This window comes from Xenopus laevis, chromosome 2S, assembly GCF_017654675.1.
Source record: "Xenopus laevis strain J_2021 chromosome 2S, Xenopus_laevis_v10.1, whole genome shotgun sequence".
Classification (NCBI taxonomy): domain Eukaryota; kingdom Metazoa; phylum Chordata; class Amphibia; order Anura; family Pipidae; genus Xenopus; species Xenopus laevis.
In genome coordinates, this window is record NC_054374.1 from 13,883,041 (window position 1) to 13,904,986 (window position 21,946).

At 36.8% G+C, this 21,946-nt stretch overlaps 1 protein-coding gene across 3 annotated transcripts in view; it reads left to right on the plus strand.

The window, feature by feature from the left end:
* The window catches only part of LOC108709206 (ephrin type-A receptor 3), a 201,934-nt gene that overhangs the window by 171,546 nt on the left and 8,442 nt on the right, over positions 1-21,946 (plus strand). For all 3 annotated transcript variants that reach the window (XM_018248850.2, XM_041583372.1, XM_041583373.1), the window contains exons 10-15: positions 643-768; positions 5,085-5,270; positions 7,823-7,884; positions 10,031-10,240; positions 11,335-11,484; positions 15,259-15,452. In XM_018248850.2, coding sequence (XP_018104339.1) covers positions 643-768; positions 5,085-5,270; positions 7,823-7,884; positions 10,031-10,240; positions 11,335-11,484; positions 15,259-15,452 — 928 coding nt within the window. The remainder of the gene's footprint in view (positions 1-642; positions 769-5,084; positions 5,271-7,822; positions 7,885-10,030; positions 10,241-11,334; positions 11,485-15,258; positions 15,453-21,946) is intronic.

The window sequence follows — 21,946 nt, forward strand, 5'->3', positions numbered from 1 at the left end:
TAAAGTTTCGCTGAGCAGAATAATCGTGCCGTGACTTTTCACAATATAACAAAATGCCTCCCTTTTGATGTCAGTACAGAAGCTGAATGACATCATTTTATTGGTAGAAAGAGACTCGCACAGCTACTTTTTTATATACTGAAACACAATTGGTGGTTTCATTTTCCTGGCAAAAGTTTAGATTTTATCTGAAGAATTCATTTTATAGCCCATGATGGAATTCAAAGGTGCGGTCACTAATGAACACTTGTACATGCCATAACCCCCAGCCCAAATGTGCCTTTTTAGACTGTATGTCTAGTATAATAATAATAAAGAGCAAAAAAAATCCATGCTTTATCTTAAATTTATATTTACTGTAAGGTAAAGGACATGGAAAGGTGAAAGTCAATTGAAACCCCACACAACGTCCCAATATAAGACATTATGAAAGTAACTTTTATATTCCTTTTCTTCTTTTCTTTCTTTTTTTTCTGTCTTCTTCCTCTGAACTTCATCTGTAAATAATTTCTATTATTGCAGAATGGACTTGTTGATGGTTGTGGCCACCATGCCTTTGGTGTGGAACATATGTCAGTGCTTTTATATGACAACTAGATTTGGGTTCAGCGATAATGTTAATGATTTATTTTTTATTCGCAGTAAAACTTCCTGGCATCAGAACTTACATAGACCCTCATACTTATGAAGATCCTAACCAGGCTGTACATGAGTTTGCAAAGGAGCTGGACTCTTCATGCATATCCATTGATACGGTTATAGGAGCAGGTACCTGTATTTATTTCTTTAAATCCAACAGACAATTATCTAGTTTTTTTCTCCTAGAAGATTTTCATGGTATGATTATTTAGGAAAATATACAACATTCTTTCCTGCTCCTGCTCCTCCTAATTATGCTTTCATACGGCTTTTCAGTCTTTCTAATGTTGCTTGGATTTTATGCAAAGGATTATATGTTTCACATATGTTAATCATTTATGTTGGTAGGGATCTTTCCCAGATAATAATATGATCTCAAGATTAAAATAAGTATGATGCTATAGTTAAATCTGATAAAAGTGTTACAAAATAGAAGTGTTAAATTGTATAACAGGATTGGAGAATCTTGGGCCTCCAGGTGGTCCCAAGATGTCACTCCTAGCACCCCATCATCATCTGAAGACTCCCATCTTGCTTATCCTTAGTGACTTCTGCCCTACTTAAAGTTTAAGAGGAAAGAGGAAGACCAGCATATTTACTAACTGTCCAGACATTTCCCAATCTGTGGACTCCTTAAAGGGATACTGTCATGGGAAAAGTCACATGACTTGGGGCAGCTGGGAAATTGACAATATGTCTAGCCCCATGTCAGATTTCAAAATTGAATATAAAAAAATCTGTTTGCTCTTTTGAGAAATGGATTTCAGTGCAGAATTCTGCTGGAGCAGCACTATTAACTGATTCATTTTGAAAAAACATTTTTTTCCCATGACAGTATCCCTTTAAACTCCTTAAGACTTACACTAAAGTGATCTTTGTCCTAGCTGGATCAGATGATTGAAACAGGCTGAACTATTATAGCCAACACCATTATGACTGACAGCTTATTGGTTCAGTAGATGCTGTTTATAGCTTAGCTCCAAAAGCTGCTCATGAAAATTGCTAAGTTGTTTAAGGTAAGCAAATTACGAATTTGTTTAAACGTTGACCAAAATTGGTCAATGCACTGCTCAGTTCTTAGGGGGTTATTTATCAAATTTTCAAATTTATTGAAATTTATACTCTAATAAATTTGAATGTACTCACAACTCAAATGGGAGGTTATTTATGAAAAACTCAAACGTCTAATATTCGATCGAATAGTCCAGGCCCAAAAATTCGAATTGAATTGGAATCGAGTTTTCCTCCGGAAAAAACTTGAATGTCAGGAAGGCAATTAACATATTCAAATAGTTCAACTGACGTCTGCCATTGACTTGTAAATTAGCTTGGCAGGTTTTAGGTGGCGAATATTCGAATTAGAATTGTTTCCATGGTCAAGATGTGATAAATCTCACATTCAAATTTACATTCGAGTTGATGCTTTTAAATTCGAATTTGTGAGTTTTGACACACGAAAAAAAAATTTGAAAATTTGATTTGGATTTCGAATTTACCATTCGAACCTTAATAAATCTGCCCGTTAGTTTCAATAAATGATCCTTAGCCCCTTAGCGCTCTTGCATTTCCACATCTCCGCCATAGTAAAAGATCCTTCTTGGCTGTAAGAGGATTTGGGTGTTGTAGTTTTGGAGATAGATGACCACAGGTTGAACATATCTTTGGTTAACAGTTTTATTGAAATAATATATAATAAAATAAGTGCATTTTCTAGTTGCAGCCAATCAGCAATTGAACAATCTACTATAAATTAGGGATGCACCAAATCCAGGATTCAGTTCGGGATTTGGCCAGGATTTAGGCTTTTTCAGCAGGATTCAGATTTGGCTGAATCTTCCTGCCCGGCCGATCAGAATCGGAATCCTCTTTGCATATGCAAATTAGGGGCAGGGAGGGAAGTCACGTGACTTTTTGTCACTAAACAACGAAGTAAAATATGTTTTTCCCTTCCCACCCCTAATTTGCAAATGCAAATTAGGATTCGGTTCGGTATTCGGCCTAATCTTCCGTGAAATAATTTGGGGGTTTGGCCAAACCCAAAATAGTGGATTCGGTGCATCCCTTCTATAAATTACAAAATAAACTATCTGATAGGCTGCTATGGATAACTACACTGCCGCTATTTAGAACATATGTTTGTAAATCACCACCTGTGTGTTTTGGTCCTGCCAATTTAAACATACATCAGGTAAGTTACAGTTCCACAACATTGTATCATGCTGTACATTTAGTCAGCTGCAATGAAACTCTTTATAACAATAACCAAAGGGGAGAACAAAAGACAAAATATATTGCTTTGGAAATGTTGTTATACATTCAAATATAATAAGAATTCAAATCCTCAGGCAAATTTGCTAAACCTTTCATGATAATAAATACATTTCTCTAAGTTTAGGCAGGTTACCTGTGGCTCACCAGCTGTTCTTCTTCTACAAATCCCATCATATTCAATCACCCTGATCTTATTTATCTATAGCATTCGTCATGGCTGGAATGGCACATCTTTTTTTTCACTATTGGCTCCCTTGTTGTTCATTTAGCAGCGATGGAGTAGAGTGCCTGCAGCAATTTTTACCTAGTTTTTTTTTTATCTACAGCTGTTCTAGAGAAAGGGCAGTGTTTGTGGCTGGATTTTTGTACAAAAAATGAATTGTAATCCTTTACTGGGATACCTTATGGCTACGATTCTGTGAATATAGGCTTATGTAAATCTGTATATACTGTATAGCTTTGTAGCTCCCACCCCTTCCAGCTATAGTCAGGTGATCCCACTGGTGTCTAATAAAAGGGCAGCCAAGTTTGGGAGTTTTACTTTGAAAGCAGCAAGTTAAGTTGCAGGTAAAACTTAGTCCCTTTGTAAAATGTATAATGAAGCAATAGAATTCTTAATGAATCAGATGAAAGTTGAGCGTAGGACTGGCCAGATATGGGATGACTTTGATGTAGTTGGTCAGTTTAAATGTATTGTAATATATGGACAAACAATCCCTGTTTTGTTTAAAGAGTAAGGCATTTTTAGTAGCTTATTGCACAAAATGTTTCAATGTCCTTAATATATTAATAATGGGTTGAGTGCAGAGGATCTCTAGTATTTGTGTGTGTGTATATATATATATATATATATATATATATATATATATATATATATATATATATATACAGTATATATATGTACAGTATATATATATATATATATATATATATATATATATATATATATATATATATATAAAATCATTCATAAAGCTGGAGCACTCTTGTAAAAATAGGCAGCTGCCAGGGTGCAGGTTATAAAAAATTGTAAATTGGACAACATAAAAACAGAACTTGCTAGGTGGAAAATAAAAAATGATTTATTGCAACGTTTCAGCTCCTACACTCGAGCCTTCTTCAGATGAGTGCTTTTTTTGTTGTCCAATATATATATATATATATATATATATATAAAGGAAAAATAGCTGCACTCACTTATTGGAGAAAAAGCCTGGGTGCACACTGCAGAAAAGTGTTATAGAATATAATGTAAAACAAGGCACTCACAGGACTTAAAATATAGTGAAAAAAATTAAGTTTATTTATTATTCCAACATAATGGTCTTCCTTGAGACCTTTGTCAAGATCCTTGACAAAGGTCTCAAGGAAGACCGAAACATCTTCCGAGGCCTTTCTCAAATATATATATAGATATATATATATCAAATGAGGAGGATCCGCACTCTCAGGTCTTATACAAATTATAAAATATTTTTATTTAAATGGGAGACTGACATTTCCTCCTTATTTGATACAGATTTAAATGTTTGATACTGTACCCAGGCAAGTTGAATCATATGTCGAGAGTGCTGGCTTACTTGTGGACTATATATATATATATATACCCCAGAGAAATACTGGATAGACCAGTGGCACCATATTGAAGTTGTTGACCATTGGCTGGCTGACCATTATCCTTGTAAATAAAGACACAAGTTACAACAAACTTGATATTTTTAATATTAGAACAAAAGTGTGAAATTCACTGAAAGATAAGATATTGTACTTTATAAACAAGAGGGCATCCATTGCACTATTTTACACAGGTCGCTATCTGATTCACCCTAAAGCAAGGCCTTTGTTTAGAAACAGGTAAAATGTGACTGATATCTTAGCAAGGAACATAACAAATGGATGCAGAGGTATGCAGGATTGTGTTTGAGATGAAGAATGTTCTAACACAGTGATCTTGTCTAGAAGCCATGCCTGCGTATACAGTGCTTCATTGTACAACCCAAAGCTTATCAAGCTGAAATGTAAATGACTGTTTCATGGTTAAATGTGTTCAGCATTAAGAGATTCAGAGTCATGGGCTTGTCACAAGCCTATTAGAGCATTATTTAGACTTGTGTTTCACAAGGCTAATATTCATTTTGTTATGGCTCATTTTCGCTCTCCTGTTCTTCCTTTAGGAGAGTTTGGGGAAGTGTGCAGTGGGCGCTTGAAACTCCCTTCAAAAAAGGAGATTAGTGTTGCAATAAAGTCGCTGAAGGCTGGCTACACCGAGAAGCAGAGGAGAGATTTCTTGAGCGAAGCCAGCATTATGGGACAGTTTGAGCACCCAAACATCATTCGCTTGGATGGAGTCGTTACAAAAAGTAAGCATGGATATTTAACCTAAACAGTCAATTAAAAAAAAAAAAAACACAATTATTCAAGTTACTTCTATCTCATACATGTAAAAAGTTTTATTTAAAACAGAATTCCTAGTGCTTATGGAAGTGTGCTTGCACTGCTCTGGTGTCTGTAAGCATCTTTCTATGTTACTTAACAATACATCTACCTGGTCTACTGTATTTAAAGGATTGCCAGAACATAATATTCATGACTTTAGTTTAAAAAAAATCCTGGCACAGTGCTCCCTCATATGTATAATGTATGACGTGACTCTGATAATCCTCTGTGGTCTTACTATGTGCCATAGAATGCTAAGCCATGCCTCCTTTTGGTTACTTGTATAACACATGATGAGGGCAATGGGGAGTGTGAGATTTGTCTGCTTGTGAGACAGTGGCAGCTGGGGCTTTCTTATATTTATATATTTATATATTTTGACATTCACAATGCACCAACTTTCCCTACATTGGGAAGGAATAGTCACAGTTTGAGAAAATCATTCATAGAAACACTATATTAATCTGGGGCGTTCCCAAATGATGACATCAAAAGGCAGCACAAAAAAATATTCCCACAAGGTCCAAAAGATCTAATTTAACTCTCATCTTTTAAATACCTGTAACACCAATTTGGCAAGGCAGACCAACAATGTCCAGCTAGTGATAGGAGCATGGGTTACATGTGACTCAACATAGGCTAGGACCTTCGCTAAGCTGAAGATTTCAGGAATTAGGTAGTGAAACTACAACTCTCAGGCTACTTTGCAATAAAAACAGGAAAGATGGACAAGACAAATGACCTGAGGTTTACTTACAGTCATATGAGATATATGCAAAAGGTATTAGCAGTGCTGAAACAGGTTGGATGACACATGAATGTAACTCCCATAAAGCATTCTAGTCAAGTAGTAATAGGAATCCCAGGCAGATGTACCTTGAAGTGGTCCGGATCCCACCCAGCAGAGTGGTCGGCGAGAAGAGGTCTAGCCTCACACCCTATCCAGTGTGGTCCCTCCACTAAAGGCAATCTAGGAGCCTTGGGAAGCTACTCCCTGCTACAGATCCTCGATGGAGCACAAAGCTGCTCTTGCTATCTGAACTCTCTATCTCACTCTCCTAAAGAGTCTATAAGAGATATAACCTGATTCTAGCCAACCTGACTCAGACGCTAAAGGTGCTGGTCCCCTTAGGGCAATGACTTTACTGGGCCTTGGTGTACCCAGGCTCAATGGGGACAACCAGTCGATCAGGACACCAGCAGCCAAAGAGGAAGATCCACCCCTTTCCAAACACTATATTGAAGTGTGGTAGGAAGTGATTATTACACCTCTTGGCCAATAACATTGAATATGTAAATACTTAAACTAGATACATGGGCTTCCGCCCAGCAACTAGGGAAAAGGAGGAAGGGTAGGAGTTTAAAGCCATAGGGGCATATTAAACCTATGGGTCCCTACATACTAAACAAAATGCCATAGTAAAGCTTCAATCATTTCTTTTGAACAGCATGAACTTTTTTTTTTTTTCAAAATATGTCCATTAAAAGCATTAAGAACTAGTTGGTCAGACTAAAAGTTAAATAATAACTCTCATATCATAACCCAATATTGTCAGGCAAGAGATAAATGACGTGGCAAGAAAAAAATATCCTAATGTCAAGTGGTATAATTCTTATGTTTCACAAATTGCATTTCAAGCCCATCACACATTGCTTTCCAAGCATTTACTCTACTAAGTAGATTATTCTAGAGCATGTTATCATGCTGTGTACTTTGAACTCCTTTGTTGTCAATCCATGTCTGATTTTGATTTTTAAGGCTTATTTCATTAAAATATTTTACTGGAAACACATAATGAAAAAATCCATTTAATAATGTGGTGATACCTTTCACAAATAGGTTCTTTGGATCATTTTGACTGTGATTAGGTTCAGAATTAATATTTCATAGTGATTCTTTGCTGCTACTTTTCAGCAGTGAATGATCATTGGCATCCAATACATCTCATCTAGCTATACCTAAGATATATATGAGTGAAGGGAGCAAACGTGATGGGCCTCTGACTTCCAACTCTATAATATATGAATGAACCATTTTACTTTTTTATTCAGGGGAACTCAGATGTGCCATCTTGCGTAGTGTTAAATAAACAGGTATTGGGTCTGTTATCCAGAAACCTATTATCCAGAAATCTCTGAATTATGGAAAGACCATCTCCCATAGACTTCATCAAAAAACCCACATTTTAAAAAATGATTTCCTTTTTCACTGTAATAATAAAACAGTAGCTTGTACTTGATCCCAACTAAGATATAATTAAACCTTATTGGAAGCAAAACCAGCCTATTGGGTTTATTTCATGTTTACAGGATTTTCTAGTAGACTCAAGGTATGAAGATCCAAATTATGGAAAGATCCATTATCCGGAAAACCCAAGGTCCCAAGCATTCGGGATAACAGGTCCCATACCTGTACTTTGAAATGATGACAATGTTGTGAATATATATATAAACAAAACCATTTATTTTATTTCAGATAAACCTGTGATGATTGTTACTGAATATATGGAGAATGGTTCTCTGGATAGTTTTTTACGTGTAAGTAAAGTATTTGGTTTTGCAAATACACATTTCAATAAATCTGGGTGTCTTGTAAGATAATTATCACACTAGAGAAATGTTTTGACTTAAATGAATTCAGGCTTAGTGGCCCATCATTAAGTGCCAACTCCACTTAGCTTACAATAAGATTATCCAGTACAAATATTTACATTTTTTTAGGGACCTGTCCTGGCCATAACACTACAACTTTGGGTTAACTGGTGGGAAACCATATTTTAGAAATCAGTGGAAGAGAAGAATGAGAGTGATCAAGGAGTCCCATACAAGGCAGAATCTGCAGATTCAGTAACACCTTATTATAAGCTACAGTATAGAAAGCAATGCATCAGGGAAGAATTATATATCGATCTCTTAATATCTTTATTGGAACCCATTAAAAAACTGGCAGAGGTTTCTCTTTTTATTAATCATTTCCCAAAATGTTGTTTATTATGTACAAAAGATGATGGAAAACTTCAGTTATTATCTGAAATATTTCAGAAGGGATTGTATTTACATAGGACTTTAGGCAAGAACAGTCAGCAAAAAAATGGTCTAAATGGCACTTGAAATGTTTTATGCACAATTATTATTCCCTTAATGCACTCACCAGTAATATATTATTTAATTAATACAGCCCTGCCGGAACCACCTCCCTGTTCTGTATGAGTGATGTGTCCTAGGAAGTCCACTGATTTCCTGTAATAATAATTGCACCTAGAGAGTATACCAGCAGTAGAATAATATATCTGCCATTGCCACAGACCAAAGAATGTGGTTAGAGGATCAATGACAATTAAGTTTTGTTTATTTATATTGTTGTCTATCCAACAAATAGTCTCTATCTTCATTCTCTACACACACACAATACACATGCAATAGAAGAATTGACGCTCTCTGGATATTTTAAAGCAGGCCCTAGGAACAAAGCAATAACTTGGGCATAATTCAACAAAGTAATAAACAGTAACCAATCAATGAATGCTGAATTGAAAGGCACCAGAATTAACTATGGCCAATGTGTGGACACCTGTCTGTATTACCTGTTGTTTTGTTGATGCACTTAGTCTTATACTATATATATACATATATACACCTGGGGTTTTACAGATAATGGATCTTTAACTAATTTGGATCTTCATGTCTTAAGTCTACCAGAAAATCTTGTAGACATGAAATAAACTTTAGTTGGGATCAAGTACAAGGTACTGTTTTTATTATTACAGAGAAAAAGTAAATACTTTTTGAAAATATGGAATATTTGACTATAATGGAGTCAATGGGATACATATATATATACATATATATATATATATATATATATATATATATATATATATATATATATATATATATATATATATATATATATATATACAGTATAGTGGCAATTTCCCTTTCTAGACTTTTAAGAATCTATTAGTATAAAAAACTGTAAACATCTTAAATAGAACCAGGTACCGGGGTCTGTACTTGCAGGCAGACATCCTGTGTATATAAATACATCACTATCACTGCATTAGGCCAAGTCGAGAGTCTGGTCTGTTTCAAACAACAAGATGCTGAAGAAAACCAGCAAAAATAATGTTGTTTTCTTTCTAGATGAAATCTGCAATTCAATATATCTTTAGGTTAGCTTTGTACTCATTTTTCTGTGTACGGAAAATGACATCACCTTTCATATCTCTGCAGTAAAAAGCGCTATCATTTTTCCAAAGAAGATATCCATAAGCATTTGATAATTCTATTTTGAGATGTAACTGATAATACAGAGATTTTAGGTACCAGTTTTATTTCTCCAGCACAGTCAGGGCCGCTCCTGCCATGAGAACCTTGCCTCGGGAGGCAGAAAGCTGCCAGTTACAAGGGGTAGCAAAAAGCTGCCTTTTGTAACTTTAAGAGCCAAATTTCTGGGTTTTAACCCAGAAATTTGGCTCCGTTAGGGGAGAGAGCACTATTGCTCTGATTGCACTAGCGATGAGACCCCCCTTTGAACCAGTCACTGTCGCTAATGTTTTAAGCATGGAGCAGGAGGGAGGGGGCAGCAGGGCTACTGCCTCAGATGGCAGCAGTCCCAGGGTTGCCCCTGAGGACAGTTAGAGAGCCTGTTTACATCCTAATCAAGTGTCTACATTTTTTCCAGAAACACGATGCTCAGTTTACAGTCATCCAGCTAGTAGGTATGCTGCGTGGCATTGCGGCTGGTATGAAATACCTCTCTGATATGGGTTATGTCCATCGTGACTTGGCTGCTCGGAATATTCTCATAAACAGTAACCTTGTTTGCAAAGTCTCTGATTTTGGACTGTCTCGAATACTGGAGGATGACCCGGAAGCTGCCTATACCACAAGGGTAAGTAAATATTAAAGCAAAATGATGGGGGTTATTTATTAAAGTCTGATTTTTTTAAAGGGAAAAAACAATTTTTTTTCATAGGAAAAAACTCAAATATTTCAAGATTGATTAAACCCTGATGGTGTTAAAAAAAATTGTTGAGCGGGGAAAGAAATTGGCGTCCATATATTTCAATACATTTGGGGGCAAATTTACTTATGGTCGAATATCAAGGGTTAATTAACCCTCGATATTCGACTGCCGAATTGAAATCCTTCGACTTCAAATATCGAAGTCGAAGGATTTACCGCAATTCGTTTGATCGAACGATTAAATCCTTTGAATAGTTCGATTCAAAGGATTTTAATCCATCGATCGAAAGATTTTTCTTCGACCTAAAAATTGTTGTTAACTTAAAGGTGAACCACCCCTTTAAAGGAGGGGAGGATTCACAGCCAGCAAAACACCCAAATGGGCTTAAACATTGTTCTAGAACACTAGTAAGGAACCTCGCTCATATGATACACTTTGCTCCAGAGGCGATGAAATCCTTTGCCACTTGTAGTTTGCCAGTGGCAGTGTTTCCATCCTATGGACATAATGTCATTTCTTCACAAGGCTGTGCATTCTACACTTTCCTTTGACTATGCCTCTTCCATTTTGAATTGATTTAATGTGTACAAGACCATACTTTGAAAATATTTGAACCTTTTTTAAACAGAGAGAATGAGGCCGGGGGGAGGGGTAAGGAACAGCTAGCCGGTGTGAGGACCACTGTGCTTCAGCACCAAATAAAAGATACAGTGCTTGAGCTGATGTTCGAAAAATGACTTCTTCTACTCCTCAGCCATCTAATATTCAATGGGCCAATCAAACCATCATTATTCTCAGTTTGAGGCCCATTATTCCCTTAATTCAACACTATACAGCAGGCATACTAATAGCTGTAGGGACCCCTAGGGCTCTATGGAGAAGCTATGTTTGAGATGTGTTGTGGAATTTTTAATTAAAACAACAAAGGGAGTAACAATAGAGGGGTTATTTACTGTTGTTGTGTTTGCGCAAATTTTAAATATAACATAATGTAAATTTGTATTTCAAAATTTTCACAGGGAGGAAAAATTCCAATTAGATGGACGGCACCAGAAGCAATTTCCTACCGTAAATTTACATCAGCAAGTGACGCGTGGAGCTATGGTATCGTTCTCTGGGAGGTGATGTCATACGGGGAGAGACCCTACTGGGAAATGTCCAATCAAGATGTAAGGAAATCTCATTTCCGTCTCCATTTTCAAGGGCAGCAAATTATCCATGGTCCGATATATTTAAAAAGAAAAGTACTTCATACCATATGACAGATTTTGTCTATATATAATAGGATGGAAGACAGTTTAGTTCCTTATCTAGCTTCTAGTCTGCACATAGAAAACCATAATCATAACAGGGAATAGGGTGTGCCAGTAGGTAGGTGCATAAAGTCTCAATAAAGTGTGCAGCAACTAAAGCTTTTTTGTGATTTAACATGTGTTCTTTTATAAAAAAAAAAGAACCTCAGCGACTCCAAACTAAAGTTCCAAGGAACTTGCTAATTGGCCAACATTTATTGATGGAGTTCAGATTAGTTGGAATCATTTTTGGAGGCTGCTGATCTTACCCTGGTTTATCTGATTTATAGACTTTCGCTTAAGTATTTGTCATGGATTGTATTAGCTGATTTAAACATGTGCAAGATTCAAATCAGGTCAAATTCTTCTCTTCGCACATCACTGCCAACAATTAGAAAAATGAGGTATGCATGATCCACAGGGCTCTTTTCACTATTTGATTATTTATTCATAGAAAGAGAATTTGGCTTCTCTGTACAATGCCAGCCTTTAATACATTATTGTTGGCTTACAAAAACATAACCCCACTAAGTGAGTGACTAACTATTGAATTATATGTATACACATATACTGTATTAATATAAAAGGACACAATTCAATTTTTAAGTATAACATTTATATAATTCTTTGAATATTGCAGTTTGACTTTTTTTTTAATTCAATCCATTTTAACCAACTGTTTATTTTAATTGCAGTGCCTTCACATAGTCCCTCGATGCAGCAAATGCTAAAATGAAATGAATTCAAATGCAGCTTTGTGTGTGCTGATTCATTTTATGTTGTTATGCCACTTAATCTAATTTCAGAAGTTTACTTTACTAAATATGTAACACAAACACATTTCTATACCAGCAGAATGATGTTTGTAGAAGAAGACCTCTAGCTGAGTGAGATGGGTGATATTACTTCTGTTATATGGAGGCCTGTTTATTAAAGGTCGAATTTTTATTAAAATAATTAAACTCTATTCCTCTAAAACGCTAAATTCCATGAAAGTTTTTAAACGTTTTTAAAAATGCTCAACGAGGCATAAAAAATCCGAATACTTGTAAAACCTCTAATAATTTGAGTTTTTCAGACAATTACAAGCGGAAAAAAAATTCTGTAAATCTCTAAAGGTCTGAATGATCAAAAAAAAAGTCCAATAGGATCAGTGTAGCTCCCAATGAGTTCTATAGAACTTTTCTTAAACTTGGAGAAGTTTTGAATTAGAGTTTTGTAGTTTTTACACTTAACAAATCATAAATTTTAGAAGAATTTGTTTAGAGACTATTTGGATCACTGGCCTTATTGGTTTATGCATAGCTTAAATCCACATAGATATCTCAATTCTTTGCTTGGGGTTTCACAACAGATTTAAAAGTGATAATGACAAGATCCTTTTATTGTCAACAGAGACCTGGACTTGAGCCTAAAGGTGTAATGTTGTACAAAAAGAATTTCATACGATATTCGGTGCGCGTATGATGGGAAAAGAGCCGACCGATATCGGCAGAAGACTTGGATATCGGTTGGCTCGTCGATCAGGCTGGATAGAAAATTTTGATGGGGTGCCTTTGAAGGCACCCAAACATCGGCAATTGTTAGTGCAGAATCATCAGATACAGGTAGAATTCTATTGTTTCTACCTGTATATCTGACGATTTAGCTCTACATGTGTGTATTGAAACGAATGATCTTTCTTGGAAAGATCTTTTCCAAGAAAGATCGTAATTGTTACATCTATGGCCACCTTTAGGAACAAGGAACTAGCAAATCTATTAGAACATCAGCCTAGAAAACACCAGTGCACTACCCTCTGCCTTTCCTGATGTACCACCCTCGAGCCCAGTAGGTGATACATAAATATTAATTCCTACAGTCTATTCGGGCTCCCAGGGCCACAGGTTTAGGACAGGCTTTAGAAACTGTGTCATGAGGGATCTGGACTGCAGCAAAAAAGGAAGGGGTTTCTTACAAATGGGGCAGATTTTGGCAGATTGAAGGCAGAGGTATGGGTGGGCTGGTTACAGACTGGGGGCATAGCCAGGAGTACTTAGGGTCATGTCTATGCTCATGGCAAGCTTGGCTGCTACTCTATACCTAAAATACAGATTAGACCACCCACCATGCTTGAAAACAGTGTAGCCTTGTTGGCAATTCTGGATAAAACACTTCAGAATTAACGTGATTAAAGACACTAAGGAGGTTATTTATTAAAGTCCAATTTTTTTTTAAAGAGGCTGATAAAAGTCTGAACAAAAAAGCATTCCACCTCAAACCTGCAGAGGTCATGTAGAAGTAAATGGCAGATGTCCTGTTTACAATTGGAAGATATCATGATCTGCACTGGGTTTCGTACAATAATCCAAAGAATTTGTGGTTTTCGGATGTCAAATCTGAAAAAAATTGTACGATTCAGATTTTCCCACACCAGATGAGTTAATTTATTGATAAATAGTGTAATGTAATGTAGATGGGAGTTTGGTCATAGTGGTTTTGATAAAATAATGAGAAATTTACAGATTTTAGTAAATAATCCCTTAAATCTGGTAAATTTTGGTACAATGAACTGAAATCCCTCTTTGTGACATATAGTGGGTCTTAAGACTCCAGGCTCATGTACAGTGTCGGACTGGCCTGGCGGGACACCGGGAAAAAATCCGGTGGGCCCGACCCTCGTCAGATATTTAGAATTGCGGGAAATGTGGCGATGTTGCTCATGCGCGCAGAGCGACGATGTTGCGCATGCGCGCCGAGCGGCTCACTCCGACGCGTTTTAGTAGGGGGCAGGTGGGCCCCGGGCGGGTGGGCCCCTGGACAGCAGTCCCGGTGGGCCCCGGGCCCCCCAGTCCGACCCTGCTAAAGTAGTGTATTTTCCTCCAGTATTTTTTAGTTGGATGAGAACTGCTCGAACTTGACCTTTCAAACTTTTGTTTGTTTCAATGGAAACTAGATTTTGGATGAAATTGCTCCAATTACAGGTGGATTTCACCCAAAAATACTAAAATGCATGTTTTCTGACCAAAATCTGCCTTGCCTCTGGTGACAGTCAGTTTCCACTGCACAGCTGGGTTTAGTCAATTCTATGCCTGTTGAAAAATGCTGGCGGAGTATATGTTAAGTGTGCCACAAGCCTTCATTTTTGGAAAATTATCTTGTTAATACAGAACTTCTAGGAGGAATAAAGTTATTATATTTAAAACACAAATGATTCTGTACAGATGTGCACATTGCACCCATTTTATTAACCCAATCAGATGTTTCCTTTCACACAGAACAACAGTAAATGCTTAATGCTGGGTTAGTATACCAGGAGGAAAAAGTGCGCCTGTATATATAATCCCCTGTGTATTCTTTGTCAATTTAACAAAATTACTCATTTAAGAACTCCTGAGCCTAAAGGGATGATTTCACATACGTTTTTCAGCCCATGACATGCAGAGGGATTTAAGGCTTTTTAAAAAGGAAATTGTGTGAAAATTGTAGTATTTCAGTTTTCACACAGTTCTCACCTTTAGGTGAAAAGCAACTGAGTTGTCATTTTCATATGATTCACATTGGCAACTAGGAGGTACAGTAATTTTTTTCCAAAGCTTAAATAATCCTTTTATAGGAAAGACTTTCACTAAACTTTCCATACTACTACTAATAATAGACTCTTGTCACCAGGTTATCAAGGCCGTGGAAGAAGGATATCGATTGCCACCACCAATGGATTGCCCTGCGGCCCTGTATCAGCTTATGTTAGACTGCTGGCAGAAAGACAGAAACAACAGACCCAAGTTTGAGGAAATTGTTAGCATTTTAGATAAATTAATCCGATATCCTAGCAGCTTGAAAGTTATCGCCAATGCATCTATAAGGTAAGAGGTCTCCAGTGTTGGACTTCATCATTTTTAACAAACCAAAGCAATAACTGCTGGAACTCCCTGCTCCCAAGAATTCTGGGTAGTGATGAGCAAATTTTTTCGCCAGCCGCGGATTCGCAGCAAAGTTGTGCATTTCGGCATCTGCAAGTTTTTTCGCGAAACTGTGGAAAAAATTTGCCATGAAAAAATTTGCAGCGACGCACATAAAGAAAAAACGCCCATTGTCTTTAAAGGGATACTATCATGGGAAAATTATTCTTTTTTTTTTCAAAATGCATCAGTTAATAATGCTGCTTCATTATTCCATTAAACCATTTTTCAAAAGAGCTAATGGATTTTTAATATTTAATTTTGAAATCTGACATGGAGGTAGACATATTGTCAGTTTTCCAGGAGCCCCCAGTCATGCGACCTGTGCTCTGATAAACTTTAGTCACTCTTTACTGCTGTACTGCAAGTTTGAGTGCTATCACACGCCCCCTCCCAGCAGCCCAGTAGCAGAACAATGTCAGGTAACCAGATAACAACTTCCTGGTAGATATAAGAACAGTTCTAAATAGAAAAATCCAGGTCCCACTGCAACACCTTCAGTTATATTGAGTAGGAGAAACAACAGCCTGCCAGAAAGTAGTTCCATCCTGAAGTCCTGGCACTTTCTGAAAGCACATGACCAGACAAAATGACTTGAGATGGCTGCCTAAACACTAATATTACAACTAAAAAAAAATACACTAGTTGGGTTAGGAATTATATTTTACATGGTAGAGTGAATTATTTGCAGTGTAAGGGGCTGATTCACTAAATTCGAGTGAAGGATTCGAAGTAAAAAAACTTCGACTTTCGAAGTATTTTTTGGGCTATTTCGAACATCGAATGGGCTACTTCGACCTTCGACTACGACTTCGAATCGAAGGATTCAAACTAAAAATCGTACGACTATTCGACCATTCGATAGTCGAAGTACTGTCTCTTTAAAAAAAACTTTGACCCCCTAGTTCGGCAGCTAAAAGCTACCGAAGTCAATGTTAGCCTATGGGGAAGGTCCCCATAGGCTTTACTAAGTTTTTTTGATCGAAGGATATTCCTTCGATCGTTGGATTAAAATCCTTCGAATCGTTCTATTAGAAGGATTTAATCGAAGGAATAATCCTTTGATCGTACGATCGCAGTATTTGCGCTAAATCCTTCGACTTCGATATTCGAAGTCGAAGTATTTCAATTCCTAGTCGAATATCGAGGGTTAATTAACCCTCAATATTCGACCCTTAATGAATTAGCCCCTTAATGTAATTTAGGAATAAAAACTACACCATAAAAATCATGACAGAATCCCATTAATGCATTTAGACAAAAAAGTCGCCATAAGAAAAAACGCCCATTTGGAGTGATAACAATTGTCACGTGCAGAAAAAATTGTCACATGTAGATATATATTGATGCCCATTGAATGCAAAGCATTTTGCCAATTTTTCGCATGTTGGAAATTTTTCAGCGAATCGAAATGAGACAGATTTGCTCATGACTAATTCTGGGTCATATATGCCCCCCTTAACTGAATTCACAGTTTCTATTCCTAACTTTGACCCTATGCAGCACCTTCAGAAATGCAGTCATGCTTTGGCCATGGATGTTGGTTCAGGCAAAGCTCTGAATGTAGATCTTACAGGGTTAATTCTAACTTCTCTTTCCAGTCAACTGAACCCTGTTTCATTATCATCTGTGACACCCACATTGTCAACTCCTCATGTAATTTATTCGCTTGCGTGTACCATTTATGTCTAAAGCAATTCACTAAATCTCTCAGTGAGTAATACAAGTAATTCATGACGCTCTGGCATCGATCGCTAATCTGAATACTAACGTGATCTTGTTTGTGTTTGAACAACTGCATATCATTTCCTGTTGTTCAATAAAATGTTCTGTTTTTAATGGCAATAATTAGTCAGCAGATTAGCAAACTCTTGGATAGCTACAGATTTTGCCGGAGAGAATGCAGCTACTTTTAAGTGAAATGTGACTTTGTGTAAATTAATTCAGCCTTTAGTATCTTCACTTCACTGGGCTGCTAGAGAGATAAAGGATACCTAGGACACAGCTACATGATGCAGAGTTGGTCTTTATCCTTTTATTAATGTATTTCATACACTTAACAAGGTATGCTTCATGCACATTCTTTCTGGAGTTTTTGTCAGCTCTGTACATTCTTTTTAAACCCTCAGCAACATTACACTATAGCATACGAAGCCAAAGTCACTCAGCGCCTTTATAGGAAAGCATTTATACCCACATGAGATATTGGACTTCCAATGACTTCTTTCTGACTTAAATAAAATTGAAAACAGAAGATATTTAATAACATATTTTACACAGACAGAAAATACCTTAAAGGGAAGCTGAGGATAACTGTAGTAGGGAGCTGTATACTGTACCCTTGCATTTAAGGCTAATGCCATAGGGGTGTTTTATGTTATTGGGAAAGCAGTATGAGTATTCTGAGAAATGTAGGAGGGACTGCTGTCCAAACTGCCATAGACTGGGGCTGTTTTGGGCTGTTTTGGGCTGTTTTGAATCTTAGGGGCATATTTATCAAGGGTCGAATTTCGAATTTGAAAAACTTCGAAATTCAAATTTAAAAAAAAACAACTGAAATTAAGTTGAAGGGTTTTTTTGAGCGAATAGGTCCATTTTCAATCAAATAGGTCCGTATTCATCTGAATTCTAATCGTTCCAGTGAAGTAATAACTCATTCTATCGAATACAAATCTAAATTTTTCCCCAAAAAAACTTAGGTTTTTCAAAGTCCACCAATTGACTCCAAATAGGTTCTAGGAGGTCCCCCATAGGCTAAAACAGCAATTTGTAGGTTTTAGATGGCGAATGATCAAAGTCAAATTTTTAAAGAGACAGTACCTGATACATTTTTTTCAAATTCAAATCGAATTTGGACTATTTCTTAGTTGAAGTACACAAAAAATAGCTTGAAATTCGAATTTTTTGAATTCGAAAATGCACCTCGACCTTTGATAAATCTGCCCCTTAGTCTACACTTGTATGTGTGTCATCTCGAGAAAGCTGCAGTGCTCAGTATTTGCTTCTTCTCTTTAATATGATAGAGAAACATGATATTGATGGCAGGCACTGGCGTGAAGAATTATTTATGCATTTCCAACCCCTGAGTATTGGTAAATTCATTTTATTTAGACCCTGCATTTACCATCTGGGATGGGACTAGCAAGCGACATGGGTGTTTTGCCTCACTTCTCCCTCAAAAGCCTGTGTGTAGTGATGGGCTAATTTATTCGTCAGGCGCGAATTCACAGAGAATTTTCACGTTTCGCTGCCGGTGAATAAGTTCACAAAATTGGCCCTGGTGACAATTAAATTCACAGTTTTAATGCAATTGAACAAAATAGGTGTATGTCAAATTGCCAATTTTGACGCTCATGAATTGTCGCTGGCTTCAAAATTCATGTTTTACTAATTTTGCCTCTTTTTGCAAATTTCGTGGGAAATTTGTGAATTTTTCAGCGAAAGCTGTTTGTCAAAGCTCAAAGTGTTCAAATAAAGGCCAGATTGTGCATTGTTTTGAATTATGACCGACCTCCTTGATGTGTTGGGTGGTTAGAATAACTGGCATAGCATCTAATATAGCTAAGTCTAGTTGGGGGAAAAAACAGGAGATGCAAGACCACATAAAATCTCTACTATATTTAGAAGGCGAATAGTGATTGACTGCACTGTCCAGAAGCAATGGTCTTATTCAGTTGAAATTGTCGATTCAATTGCCAATACCCTTAGCAAACTCTGTGTTTAAGGTAACCTCAATGTTTTTCTTTGTTCTGATTGTTAGTATAAATTATTCTAACAACCAGAAAGCCTTATAAAATCCACTTTGTGGAGGGACAGCAGAGAAAGGTAAATAAGCAATACCTACAAGAAAAAAAAATTAAGAAATATTGCCCTTTTTCCTTGAATTCTGTTACCACATTATTGGCAGAAAAAGAGTTAAATATGAATGATGACCTTGATCTTGTAATAATTTGCATCAGAGTCTCTAATATAATTTATATAAAACAAAACTATACATTGTATACATAGAATAATGTATATATAGTTACCGTAGCAGTGCTGGCTGGGTACTGTAGGCTTGTAGGGAGCTAATTACAAAATAAACGAAAAATTTGTCATGGGTTTCTGCACAAATATCTCATGAAAACCTATAATATCAAATAAAAACAATTATGGGAACTCTTATCCAGAATGCTCTGGAGTTTTCCAGATAAGGGGTCTTTCTGTGCTTTGGATCATGACTCTTTAATTGTACTAAAAAAAAATTTATAAATCCAATAGGATTGATTTGTTTCCAATAAGGATTAAGTATATCTTAGATGGGTTAAAGTACAGGGTACAGTTTTATTATTGCAGAGAAAAAGGAAGACATTTTTAAAAATGTGAATTATTTGATTAAAATAGAGTCTATGGGAGATGGCCTTCCTGTAACTCGAAGCTTTCTGTATCATGGGTTTCTGGATAATAGATGACCATACCTGTACTATCATGAATAAATTTTATTTGTAGATAAATTATTTTGTGGTTATTCTCTTTTTAATTTAAGTGCAAATGTACCCCTTTATATAATAGCATGGCCTCCTCTAAAGACATGTAGCACATATCATTTCAAACAGGCAAGCACATGTAACTATTTCCATTAGAGGGCAGAGGCCCTTGTTCCTGGCTCCTCTGAAACGCTTGCCCTGTATTTGCTAGGCCACGAGAGAACAAGAATCTGCTCATAGACTTCTACCATGAATATTTGAAATAACTCTTGATCCGCACGTCTCTCCCATTTTAGATCTCAAACCCGATCCATCACGGCAACGACAAAACTCAAAACAGCAAAATGTTCTAAGTATTAAAATGAAACTCTTTACTTTGACGTGGGCCATAATATATAAATAAGCCGCACTAACTATGTATGTTTAGGATAAACTTGACATAGAAATTGCTGTCGTTGCTTATATAAGAAGTCTTGAAATGCTTAGAAAATACATATCGCTTTACAGAAGGGCTGGCGTTCAGAGGCTTTTTTTCCCCTTACCTTTTTTCCTCTGAGCAGATATATAATATCAGTGATTTCTTTTTAATGACTGCAGTCTGTAGCCTGGTGGGTACTGATTTATGAAAAGCTGTAAAAGATCAGGTGGAAAAACGGCAGGGTCTCTGTACAGCTGCCTGGATGGAAAGCCGTCTAATTTGTTTAGTTAAATGTGAGCTCATGATGAACATCACCCTCCCCATAAATTTCCCATTCAGACCTCTGACTGGGAGCTTGGTCCAAAAATGTCGATGCCTGCAGATGATTAAAAAAAAGAACCTCAGAATTCCCTTGGTGCATCACAAGCTCTTCGTAGCGAAAGACAAATTCCTTGTTATTGATAAACTGTCCAGATGTCCTCTCCAAGGAGGAAATTTTAACTAGCAATCCTTAGAGGAACCATCCACATTTGAATACATTTGAATACAATTCCCTTATACTGCAACATTTCTTTGATCCAAATCATCTTTATGAAAACTAACTTTGACTACTTACATCCATAATCTGCTTTTCCTCAGCTTAGATACACAAACGCTTTCCTTTCCAAGGGCTTGTGCGCTTCTGATAGAGCTAATCAAAGGCCGATTACGCTAGAAAATTAGAAGGGGGGAAAAAATCTTGCATTCTTTCCAGCAGCAGCACTTCATAAATACTTCCAAAATGTCCTGAGAATCTCAGATATACTGCCAGTGAAAAATACAAGTCGAAAGGTGATGCACTCATTGTAGTGAACAGCAGTAGCTATTTGGTGTTAAATTACAAAAAAAAGAAACTGAAATAGGTTTATAGCAATTCAACAATTGTTGTCTAATTTACCACACTCCAGCTGCTCTCCAGGGTGCAACACATTGAGACCCTCACTTCAGCTGAGCCCCTGCAGTATAATAGTAAAAGTCTCCAAGTAGATCTATATCTCTCAGTAACACATTCACTCTCACTAAGAGATTTGGGACCCAGTGGTTCTTAACCAGGAACAACAGATCTATTAAACATAAACATTCATCCATTTGGAAACCAAACATTCTAAGGCATAATATCATACCACACACCATGTTCCCATGGGTATTCATTTTTATCAAGCTCCCAGTTTATCAAATTCCTCAAATGGAGCTCCAATGGATTACTCTAAAGCTTCCTGTGTCCTACCCACTTAAGTCCATAAAACCTGGTGACCTGGTCACCTCAGGAATTCCCTCTATGGAGCACAAACTGTTCTTACGAGCCAGCTCTGTCTGTCTCACAATCCTAGACTGTTTCAACTTATTTAGTGGCAGCAGCCCGATACATCCCCCCCTCTCCCGATACCACCCCTCTCCTACTCTGCTCTTTAAACTTTAGCATCGGTAGCATTTAGCACCTGAAGTTTTTAATTAAAAAAAAACAACACAAAATT